Raw genomic sequence first — 12,382 nt, 5'->3', positions numbered from 1 at the left:
TAGAATATGACGTGTAAAGACGGTATGTATTTAGGTGAGTCTATCTTTGGAAACACGGTCTACTAAAAAAAAAAAAAAAAAAGAAACAAAAAAACAGTGGTTACGATCTAGGGCGCCCCCTGCTGTCTAGCCACCTACCTTGCAGGCGGCACCCTTCTTCCAGCTTTACAAGGTAGGGGTCCTGAACGTTACGCACCCCCAGGGTGGGCACGAGGAGCCAAGTACCCATGTAAGTGGACCCCATTAGAGAAGCTTCGCATCTAATCATGAGTTTTATTGCTTTAAAATTTACAAATAAAACAGCACTACTCTGTGTTCACAAAGTTGCAAATTCATAACATATATTGGTTGGATTTTTTTATATAATAGTTTAGAAAATAGTTTTCTATAATAAAACCAGTCGCCTTTAAACAATCTTTCAAGCCTAGAGAGAGCAATGTGTTCAACAATAAATACATGTATTTCTGAACATTAATCTGTGGGATGCTTGAATTGTTTCCATTCATTTAACGTCAGGCACTTTGGAAAAGAAAATCATTGGGAAAATGTGAATCAATTTAAATTTAAATCTGTTAATAAGCTTCCCACTAACTATTCATCTGTTAAGTATTATGTTTCATTTTTGCTCAGCATTCAGGTCCATTCTGTGCAGAAAAAGAGTAGAATATGTACACAGATGTACAACAATTAATAGAAAGTTTCTTCCATTTCACACACAATATGTAGACTATACAAAATACAAAACAAGACTATACAAAATAAGCATACATGTTGACATTTATGATAAAGTTGTAATGTCCAACAGGAAACAATTTTAGTCCTGGTCCATGTAAACCCACAGATACTGATGAGGTGTAACAGAGATGGACATATTATAGTATGACCACAGAAACATTTCAGTAAACTTGTTGATAATGAATTCTGCAGGCCCATCAATGCTGTTATGCTGTAGTGACCTTTCACATGAAATTATCAACATAATTCATTATTGTCCGGCCTATTTCTGGAGTGGAATTTCACTGAAACACAACATGTCACCATGCAAACCACAACATTTTTCAAGCAAGTATGCTCATTTTCAAGATGTTCAAAAGTATTTCCAATTATACAACAAACAAAATGACATACAACATGAAAACTCTTCTGAAATGAAAAAGTTTCTTGAATACTACTAGATAACTAGTATTCAGACATTTATGTTCCTTCTCCTCTCTAAAACAGAGTAAAGAAATGTTGTCATATGAATGTGCCGAGAACTGCACTAAACACTAATGGTGTACTGTACGACATCTCGTTCTGTAGATTTCATTTCTTTGATTATGTAACACAACAAAAAAAGTACCAATACAATACATTTACTTCAGGTTCTTCATCTGACATTGAAGCATTGTGCTTAAACATATTGATGAAATTCATCAACTGTACACTTTTCCTATTTAAATAATGTTATAAACTGTTTTTGGGACTGCTGAATGATAGAACTGCCTATCATTCATCAAGAATCATATTAACTGAAATTCACATACAGTGGGGTCCAAAGGTTTGAGACCAAATTGAAAATGTGGGATTCAAAATCAAATTTAACTCTGAAAATAAATTGTTTTAGGACAAAAATCATAGCAAATACATTATAATGATGATGATAAAATTAAGTTGTTTAGGATCATCGGATTCTAACATTTCACTTAAATGTTAGTAGTTTTTAGAATGAAAAAATGTGTATTGAACTAGAATTGAAATGCTTTTGGACCCCAAAATATGCACGGAGTTATAAAAACGGAAAATTGCTCTGTGTAGTAGGAGGTAGACTTCAAACTGCATGTTTACAACTTTGGCAATATAGATGAGTGAATTTTCATCTCAGTTTCACAGTTTTTCCACCAGTTTTGTGTAGTTTAGGAAGCTCCATCTGCCAGTCATAACAGCAATACGTTTGCAAGAAAAATGGTCTTTTATTACAAATACATTTATAAACAAGGGTGCACATAAGCTTTTCAGCCTGGTTCTCAAAAGAGCACCTGGAGGTTTGGTTTGGTCCTCACACTGCACACAGTGTGACCCATTAAATATAACTATAAAAAAATAATAATAGTGATAATAAAATGCTAATATCTACTTATATACACACATTTTCAAACTTAAAATCAACAAGCTTTTATTTTAGCGTGTTGCCGGCAAGTAGGCTAAATGCGCTGCCGCATGAAGAGCGTTAGTGAAGGAAATGTCACAGTTTTGCATTGTGCTTTGAAAACGGCAGTGGATAGCCTCGATTTATGCTTTCAGTTCGAATAGAAATCTCAAACAGTATTGCAGTTTGTATATTAGAACAGCTGTCAACCATGTCGGTATGCAAATGGGAGGTCTGAACTTATTTACACAGCGCAAATTTTATTTTGGTCGCACATGCACACCTGCGTACCACATATGTGCACCCCTGTTTATAAAATATTTTCAAAATGTTCTTAGAGCATCATTACCCTAATGTGTCAAGACAATATGTTACCTCTCTTTTTTGCATTCATCTTGAATTTAGGTAACTAGCCACTTTATTTTGGACATACTGAAATTAAGGAGTTATATTAATTGATATCTATCAAAGTAAATGAAACTGAACCTGTTTCAGAGGTTTCAGGTTCAGGAGTTTGGGTTCTGTATTAGATTTTGGTCTTTTAAGTGTTGTAATCCAGTTGTAGCTCTTTCAGTGGCCACCCGACGTCTTCTTTCCGTTGACCCACTCTATTATGATGAACATAATGCTCATAATCATGAAGATGAAACCCAGTGTCACAAACACAATCGCCTGGAAAACATAAAAGAACGTGAGAAAAAAAAGAAGCCATAGATCTGTAAGAGTGAACTTACATTCTGTCTGATTCTCACCTGGATTTTTGGCCGAGATTTCAACGGCTCCTGTGCTTCAGGGACGATGCAAATGTAGAATATTCCCGGAAGAATGAAAATGAGGCTGGGAGCAGATGTGGCACCTAAAACAAAAATCACTCAGGTCAATTCCGCATTTGAATTATAGTAATGTGACCATTAAAATCCTCTACGTGGCAGATCTGACCGATGAAGCCGAAGATGTCACGAATGTTGGGCACGAAGATGACGAGCAGGTTGACAAAGAAGAGGACGCACACAGCGATGGAGATGTGACGCATCCAGTGGAAAGGCTTATCAGGGAAAAGAAGCTGCAAGACGGCACGACGAATCTGGAGAAAAACAAGGCACTGTCAACACTCAACCAGCACGATTATGAGGAATTATATGCAAGCAATAACTAATGAGCCAGGAAAACCAGGAAAATGAAAGTACCGGGAAGAGGACCACTGGAACGGTCAGCGTCACTGCTATCAGCACAGCCAGCCGAACACACAGCATCAGGGTGTCTTTTTTACTGTACATCTTCAGAAGCTCTGAATCCACCTTTCCTACACGTATGTAGACACATAGCGATTGTTAAAACATTTTCAAATATAACAAACCTTGAAATGTTGGTACTTTGATTATTATTTACCATGGTACTTTGTAAATGCCATAGTTCTTGGACTAGGTGTAGGTATTTTTGTTTGTTTGTGAAGTTTCGCTTACCATAGAAGGTGAGGTAGCCAAAGATGGCAGTCAGCAGATACATGACAAACATGGCCAAAATAGAGATATTAGCAACATTTTGCATGCGTTTCTTGTTTGGACTGAAATGAGGAGACAAAAAAAACAACAATATCAATGCATAAAAAAGGATTTTTAAAGCCAATGTGAATGAACAAAAGTGCAATTCCACTCTTACTTTTTGAGTTCTGTGTAAATGGGCAACACTTCAGGGTGACACACAAAAGCAAATGCCATAATGGGAATGGTAAAAGCAGTCTATGATGAATAAAAAAAAAAAACATGAAGTTAACTGATTAATTCACTGCACTTAAGCAAAAAGGACACATGATAATAATTTTCTGATTTGCAGTTTATATCTCTAACCTGTGGGTTGATGGTTATAAATTTGGCTTCACACGTGTCATCGGTAGAGTTGTATATGCTTTCAGTGACACCAGTTTCATTATAGCTGTGTTCTAAAGAACACTCTATGACAAACTTCTTGTAGATAACCTAAGAAACAATGGAGAGATGCTTTTATTTGTCACCACTACATAACAGTCATTATTAATACTGTATGTAGGTGGATGGAGAGTGGACTTACAGATATGAGGAAGAAGACCATGCAGCTGAGAGAGAAACCACTGGTGTAGCCCAGATACCCTAAAATAAATGCATAAATACATGATAAATGCATGTACCTATTCATGCCATACCAATTTTAATCATTTTTCAAGCTCAACTGGTAGATACTGATACAATGTATTGCTTTAATAAGGCTTTCACTACACCACACCGGAACTTTTTCGCCCTTACGCGAAATTGATTTTAAAAGCGTCGTTTGTGACACTCAACATAGATCTTTAGTGCAGATGTGTAAATGTTTGATTGTGATTATTATGAAATATAATGGAATGAGAAATGACAGAGGGGGAAAACAAAATGAAAGAATGAAAGGAAAGGAGGCAGTAACCTACCAAGTCGTTTCATAAGCGCCAGGGGAAGAATGACGGTGACACTAACGATAATGATGAGACACCTCCCATCAACAAACCAGTCACTGACAAAGAGAAGTAAATGTTTCACACAACATATCATGTCAGAAGGAGTGATATGATTATGAAGAGCAGTCAGAATGGACACTTCTCTAGCCATACACAGAGAGTTATTAATGAAATGAAAATGAAATACAGTGAGGTTCAAAGTCTGAGTCTATTTAGAATTCAAGAGGGATCCACATTGTGCTTCAATGGAAGCAAACAACTAACCTTTGATACAAAAGGATTTCACATGCTCAGTGCCACAAATTTGCTTATTTGATTAGTGACGTTAAAATAGTACATAATCTATAGTGCAATAGTTCTCATTCATTTTACATCATGTTTATTGGTTTCATCTTTTTCAGAATCTTAAAACTTTTAAAATTTTGAACCCCACTATATTCAGCGCATCAGTACTATGTTCTGGTACTCACGTTGAGTTATCCGGCAGTTCCATAAGACCCTGAATAATATGAGGTAACTCTATCTTCACAATGAACAGGTAACTGGACATTGCTGTTGGATCAAATGAAGAAACATTAGTGCATCTGTATTCAGTGCTCATATTGCTTTAAGTAGTTATCCCTGAATTTGATTTATCAGCTGTGATGTCTTTTTGACATTGTGAGTAACTACTGAAATTTATACAGTAAAACGTTTAATTTTACCTCCAATGTTGTGCAGTGTTATAATGCATGCTGCTAAGATTTTCCCAGGTGGACCAAATGCACGGTACCCGAGCTGTTCATATGCACGGATGCCTAAACATACAGACAAACATAATAGAAAGTTCAGAAGAAAGTCAAGGTGCATTTTTAACATAGCGTGTGATGCTATCAGGATTGTTCTCACCAACCACTCCTGCAGTCTTCAGAAGCAGATGGATGGAGTAGGCAGAGAGAACAGTGATGGATATCAACAGGATTCTGCAAACAGTTTACAGAAATAATGAAACTAGATAAACGACAACAGCAAAAAGCAAATTCCCATGTGGAATGCAAGGATAATTCACCAAAAAAAATTCATCTTAATTTAATCAGCCTCATGTTGTTCCAAACCTGTATGTCTTTCTGTCTTCAGTGGAGGACAAAGGATATGTTTTTGAATAAAGTTGTTGACCATACAAAGAAAGTTAAAGGGGTTCAAAACAACACTGGATCCCACTGTCTTTTGTTGTATAGAGAAAAAAACAAAACACGGAGACATTTTAAAAATATATTTTTTATGTTCCCCAGAAGAAAGTCATGTTTGAAACAACATGAGGGTGAGTAAATGTTGATAGAATTTACATTTTCGGGTGACTTTAAAATAGTATTTTAATCTTGCTCTTTTAGTTTTACAGATTGTCAGACTCATTAGCCAGTCATTTGTCTTTCAGAGGTGCTAATATAATCACGATTAAGCGGCACAAACTGCAGTTTGATCAGGGATATTATCACCAGTCGACAAGGAGATGACAGAGCAGACACAAATCTAACCTCTAATCTCATTAATGACACATTAGACAAGCTGAGAGTGTATTTCTTTGGAGTACAACTTACAACAACACTGTCACACACACACACAAAAAGTCTCAGTAGTAAAGGTATACAAAATAACCATCCATTACGTGTTCTATGAGTTAACACTTCCCCCTAGTATCTATTTGCATATTACTGAAAGTTTTGATTGGCAAGAAGTTTCGTTGTGTTTTATTTTTAGCTGTTGAGATTGAAACTATACTAGCAAACTTTTTTCTTTTTTTTTCTTCTCTCTCGCTCTCTCTTGTACAACAAGCTGCTTAAAAAGCCTAGTTGAGCTAGACAGACAGACAAATATACAGACAGACAGCAGGCTATTAATAACCCTCTCAGGTCTGATCTGTGAGCTGTGCATGTGCAGGTGTCACATCATAGATGCACAGTTACGTTTAAGCTCCCTACACAAATAAAACCCTGTCATTCTCAAGGATTAGCAAATGCATTTCTTCTATCAAGGAGCATAGTTCTATTTAGTTGTTGTTTTATACTATGTCTGATGTCAGAACTTGATAATTCATCCTAGCACTCGATTTGTAAGGAACATGGTACGTGGTATGGAGGCAGTGAAATTGAAAGAATTAATTTTTAGCACTGGGTTTGCCCGATTTGTCCTCACAGCGGCCTCTAAGTTACATGATACCTCAGCCAAGAAAAAGCATGCAAATATTTGAGGTTGTATTGACTTAGCATTTGTAAGGCTGGTTGTGACTGGCACGTGTACGTGACAGAGGCACACTGGAGTATGGCTGGATATGCCTATACAGTTAAATGTAGATGGACACAAAGAAGCCTTAAAGGGATACTCCACCCCAAAATGAAAATTTTGTCATTAATCACTTACCCCCATGTCGTTCCAAACCCCTAAAAGCTTAGTTCGTCTTCGGAACACAATTTAAGATATTGACCGCAAGCAACGTACGGTATTCTGTGTCAGCTGCGCCACACGGATGTGCTGTTTTCATTCAAATCACAGCGTAAATACACTTAGAAAATGTATCCTTGTGGCGTGGCTGACACAGAATAGCGTACGTTGCTTGCGGTCAGTGGTTATTCTCCAAAATGGCGCTACGGTGATGCGGAGAGACACAGAGACGACGAATTGTTGAATAAAGTCGTTTTTTTTTTTTGTTTTCTTCACGTACAAAAAGTATTCTCGTCGCTTCATAACGTTACGATTGAAGCACTGATAGCAGATGGACTATTCTGATGATGTCTTTCATACTTTGGGCCTTGACAGTGTCATTTACTTGTCAGTCAATGGGACAGTCACAAGCCTCCCGGTTTTCATCCAAAATATCTTAAATTATGTTCTGAAGACCAACAAAGCTTTTAGGGGTTTGGAACGACATGGAGGTAAGTGATTAATGACAAAATTTTCATTTTGGGGTGGAGTATCCCTTTAAAGCTTGGTCAGGCCAAACCCAGACACGCATACAGAGCACATGCATTCCCTGCATACTAACTGAAGTTAATGAATAAAACGCAGCCAAATGCCAAAAAGAGACATTATTCCACTTAGAACCTGAAATGTTTTGTTTACATTTGTAACTATGGGCACATACCAGAAATGGCTCTTCAACTCAAATAGTATTTACACACTGTACTTATTTGCTGATGACATAAAAGAAACACTATAACTAATTTTTATTATTACACCTTCAATAACCTTTATTTTTATAGCACAAATCAACACAAATGCGAATGAATAATTGGAAGTGTAGTTTGACTTACACAAAAAGGATGATTCCGGTGTTGGCCATGGCGTAAGCCAGTCCCAGAATTCCACTGCCCATAATGGCATTACTGAGGTTGAAAATAGACATTCTGAAAGAAGTCTTTCCCTCGAACTGGAATAAAAGATGAATGGGGTATTAGTCATGAATTGTATATCTATTTATCTGAATAGGTTCTTTTAGCTTAAATACACTTTTTCTGTGTATTAACTCCACAAGCAAGGAGTAGTTAGAAGTTATTCCTACTGTTATACATTATACTTAAATGTAATATGAAGTGTCTATATTTGTGAGTGTTTTACATCATTCTAATTAGTTTCACCCAGCCGTATACAGTAAGTGTTTGTGAAGTCAACTCTGAAATTTGGATACTCACATCTGTAAACTGAGTCTCTATCTTTCCATTGCTTTTATTGGGGAGGAAGTTATCCCCCTCTGTCATGTTTTCAAGGGCATCAAATCTGTAATACAAGGAAAAGGAATATAGTTTTTTTATGTAAAGTAACAATGACGTTTGAATTGCCCTGTTTTGAGTTCTGTTTCATCTGTCTTGTATAGGAAATGTTTTGAGAAAATGCAGGAAATTACATATTAGCTACTGAATCACTTTTTGACCATTTAGCAGGTGAGGACCCTTAATATATAAGACTTATTTGTAATTGCATTAATGCAACAGGTTTGTGAATGTTGTATTAATAAATGCCTTAAAAACAGGGGTCTCAAACTCAAATGACCTAGCGGTTAACCAGGGGGCAAACTAAACAGCTGCAACAAATACAAGTGTTTTTACAACAGTCAATATGGCTCCGTGTTTTTATCATTAAAAAAAATATTATATAAAAAAAAAATAGTTAATTGTTTATAAAGCTGAAATAAAATAAAATATTACATGAAAATATGTATAATAAGTTTAAGTACTAAAATTAACTGATATAAAACTAAAACAGAAATTAAAACTATATATTTAAATCATCTTTTATTTAAAAAACTAATAAAAATGACTACAGCACATAAAATTACGCTAAAATTAAAATGAAACCGAAAATCTAAAATTAAAAGCTAATTTAAAATATTAATAAAAAATATAATAGTATATGAATAATACTAAAAAACAATCATATGTAACAATCATATGAGATAACATTATTGGCCAAACATAAATGCGAGTGAAAATTTACCTGAGGTTTGATTTAATGATAGTCCATTAACACCTGAGTTAGTTGAATTTCGAAGTTGAATATCCAACATACTTTCAAACCAAGCTTTGCTTAAAGTAGCAAAGGTTACAAACTAAATGATAAGATGTCATGTAAAATTTGTGAATTTGTGAGTTAATTTCTTGTGTTGGTGTGGAAACGTACCCATTCTCTGGAATTCTGTTAGGGCTGAGATCATGGTGACCGTTTGACGTTTTCTGTAGTTCCATTTTAGACTGTACAACACTTAACAATCCTCCAAAGAACACTGTCTGTAAGGTTAAGCTCTGTAAACACAATCTGAAACACAGAAAAAGGTTCTGGGATAAATGATCATTTTACTGACAAATTAAATGATTGTAAAACGTGAATGCTTTGTTGAAAAAAGTCCAAAGTGAAAATGTCTAAAATCTGGAAAATAAATTGCAGATACATGCTCAAATCTACTTGAGCAGTGAGATCGGTGACAATCACTTGCTACATTTCTCTTACTAATGTGCAACAGGAGCATAACCTTCAAATAAATATCAAGGATGAGGAGAAGGCAGGGAAAAAGTAATGGTAAAAAGATTACTGCATGCTAAAAAACATCTAATGGAAAGATTAGCCTTGATATAAAACAGCTGTGAGCATCTGTGTGCATATTTCCCCCCTTCATCATCATATTCAGGCTGGTTGGTTAGTGGTGGCCAGTATTCTGAAGCTCTAGTGTTTTTAAAGCATGATTATTGTACAGTAAACCAAGTAAAAATACACTATAATTTTAATATGTGGGAGGTGCAATTACATGCAGGTTAACTCTACTAGAGTAGTAACCTAAAAACGAAATATATATTCAGATCTTCCCAGAGTGTTTTATTAAAGGTCAGATGTGTATAAATATAAAGATATGGCAGAAATAAGAAGAGTGTCATGCTATTGCAAATTCAGCTGACTGTTTTCACACAGGTTTCCTGTACATGATTGCCATTGGTCAGGTGAATTATATCTCTGCCTCCAAAGTCTTGCTTTTGTTTAAGCTATTGTAGCTGCGTTAGCTGGTCGGGATGCTCAACCAGGAGGTCAAGGTTTTACTGGTTAGCATGGCCCTATGCTAACAGCTTTCTCCAAGTATTACAAGCCTCTTTGACTTAAACAAACAGAGCAATGTTTTCATAGTGTCGCAGAGCTGTGAAACTCAACCTGTGAATTGCTGGCCTATGAATGTCTCTCATATTAAACTTGGATAGGGGAAAGTATTTTACGTTTCGGTGTAGTACATTTATAATATATTAACTAATTAACAAATTAAAATTGTAATCAAGTACTTCACATGTGCTTCAGTGTGCTAGTCAACACACCAAAATAAGTGTATTTTTTAAAGCATTGCAAAAGATCATTAAAACAATTATTTACAATTTAAAGTAAAACTTTTAATTTGACAAAGTGCACTTTTTAAAAAGTGTACTTAGGAAACAGTCACGAAATACACTCGAGTACATTTAAAATATATATATATACTATTTTAACAATTTGAAGTACATTAAAGTGCACACTGAATACAATTTAAGTGCTCTTCTCTTTCACAAGGGTAATTAAGCATGAAGCTTGCGATGATGGACACACCATAGTGTGAGCTGTATGTTATGATTATACATAAATGCTAGTGCTGTCAAATGATTAATCATGATTAATCACATCCAAAAGAAGTTTTTTACATAATATATGTGTGTGTATTTTAGTACAAATAGCATGGCTGATGCAACTTTTCTTAAGCTTGCACTCTCAGCATGACAGTGAAACATTGTTAAAAATGTGCCAGTTCTTGTAGGTCAGGAAATACTTAAGTCTTAATCTGTCATTCAGGATACGGGCAGTAGCCTTATTAGGGAAAATGTCTGTATTCGTTCAGTTCTTTATTTGGGTTTTGATGCAGAATTCTCTGACTACTTTAAGTCTTGCCAAAAGCATGTCAAGCACAGAACTTCAGTGTTTAGTGGTCAAGCTACTAGCAAAATAATTATTTAGCTTTAGAGCCATAAATTAATTAATGGCCCATTCAAAACATTACATTTAAGACCACCATCATACTCTGTACAATCTATTATGTGCTTGTTTAAAGTAAAAGCGAAACAAGAGATATACAGTTAAAGTGAAGTGTACTTTAACAGCGTTCCATCACCGAATGTCTGTAGCTGTTTGGTTATAATGTAAAATATGTCTATGGAAAAGAGGTTAATGCAAAAGTTACTCAGTCTTGAAAAACCATCAACTCACTGCCAAAATGAACAACAGATAAACCAGAAAAATGTAAAATAAATGAACAAAAACCATTTTTAAAGTTTGGGCTCCTAAACATTAGATCACTCTCACCCAAAGCAGTTATTGTAAATGAAATGATCACAGATAATAGTTTTGATGTACTCTGCTTGACTGAAACCTGGCTAAAACCAAATGATTATATTGGTCTAAATGAGTCTACTCCACCAAGCTACTGTTATAAGCATGAGCCCCGTCAGACTGGTCGTGGTGGCGGTGTTACAATATATAGTGATATTCTCAATGTTACTCAGAAGACAGGATACAGGTTTAACTCATTTTAAATACTTCTGCTTAATGTTACACTGTCAGATATGCAAAAGAAATGTATCGTATCTCTTGCTCTGGCTACTGTGTATAGACCACCAGGGCCGTATACAGATTTCCTAAAAGAATTTGCAGATTTCCTCTCAGACCTATTGGTTACTGTTGATAAAGCGCTAATTGTCGGAGATTTTAACATTCACGTTGATAATACAAATGATGCATTAGGACTTGCGTTTACTGACCTAATAAACTCTTTTGGAGTCAAGCAAAACGTCACCGGGCCCACTCATCGTTTTAATCATACGCTAGATTTAATTATATCGCATGGAATTGATCTCGTACCTCAAAGTGATGATGTTACTAACAGAACTATTGACAGAACGTCCAGGCAGAACTATTGTTCCAGCCACCAAAGACAGATTCACAAATAACCCGTCCCAAAACCATTCAAGCTGGCGGTTATTAAGCCTCTTATTAAGAAACCACAACTAGATCCTAGTGAATTGGCAAATTACAGACCAATTTCAAATCTTCCTTTTATGTCTAACATTTTAGAAAAAGATGTGTCTGCTCAATTGGGCTCCTTCCTGCAAAAAAATTATCTCTATGAATTTCAGTCAGGTTTCAGGCCCCACCATAGCACAGAAACTGCACTTGTTAAATTACAAATGACTTGCTTCTTGCGTCAGACCAAGGCTGCATCTCATTGCTAGTTTTACTTGATCTTAGTGCTGCAT

At 35.6% G+C, this 12,382-nt stretch overlaps 1 protein-coding gene across 2 annotated transcripts in view; it reads right to left on the bottom strand.

Annotated features, from left to right (window-relative positions):
• Positions 1-2,095: 2,095 nt before the first annotated feature.
• LOC107679283 (sodium-coupled neutral amino acid transporter 3-like) overlaps positions 2,096-12,382 on the bottom strand; it is a 15,895-nt gene continuing 5,608 nt past the window's right edge. For both annotated transcript variants that reach the window (XM_016474814.1, XM_016474806.1), the window contains exons 2-16: positions 9,246-9,380; positions 8,261-8,345; positions 7,883-7,998; positions 5,484-5,557; positions 5,300-5,392; positions 5,066-5,147; positions 4,569-4,651; positions 4,196-4,254; positions 3,976-4,104; positions 3,788-3,867; positions 3,592-3,692; positions 3,316-3,431; positions 3,068-3,212; positions 2,881-2,984; positions 2,096-2,800 (exon numbers count right to left, since the gene is read on the bottom strand). In XM_016474814.1, the coding sequence (XP_016330300.1) occupies positions 2,699-2,800; positions 2,881-2,984; positions 3,068-3,212; positions 3,316-3,431; positions 3,592-3,692; positions 3,788-3,867; positions 3,976-4,104; positions 4,196-4,254; positions 4,569-4,651; positions 5,066-5,147; positions 5,300-5,392; positions 5,484-5,557; positions 7,883-7,998; positions 8,261-8,345; positions 9,246-9,310 (1,434 nt within the window). In that variant the 5' untranslated portion in view covers positions 9,311-9,380 and the 3' untranslated portion in view covers positions 2,096-2,698. The remainder of the gene's footprint in view (positions 2,801-2,880; positions 2,985-3,067; positions 3,213-3,315; positions 3,432-3,591; positions 3,693-3,787; positions 3,868-3,975; positions 4,105-4,195; positions 4,255-4,568; positions 4,652-5,065; positions 5,148-5,299; positions 5,393-5,483; positions 5,558-7,882; positions 7,999-8,260; positions 8,346-9,245; positions 9,381-12,382) is intronic.

This window comes from Sinocyclocheilus anshuiensis, unplaced genomic scaffold (genome assembly GCF_001515605.1).
Source record: "Sinocyclocheilus anshuiensis isolate Anshui unplaced genomic scaffold, SAMN03320099.WGS_v1.1 scaffold13, whole genome shotgun sequence".
Classification (NCBI taxonomy): domain Eukaryota; kingdom Metazoa; phylum Chordata; class Actinopteri; order Cypriniformes; family Cyprinidae; genus Sinocyclocheilus; species Sinocyclocheilus anshuiensis.
The sequence above is the reverse complement of the archived record's forward strand: the minus strand, read 5'-3'. Positions and strand labels throughout refer to the sequence as shown.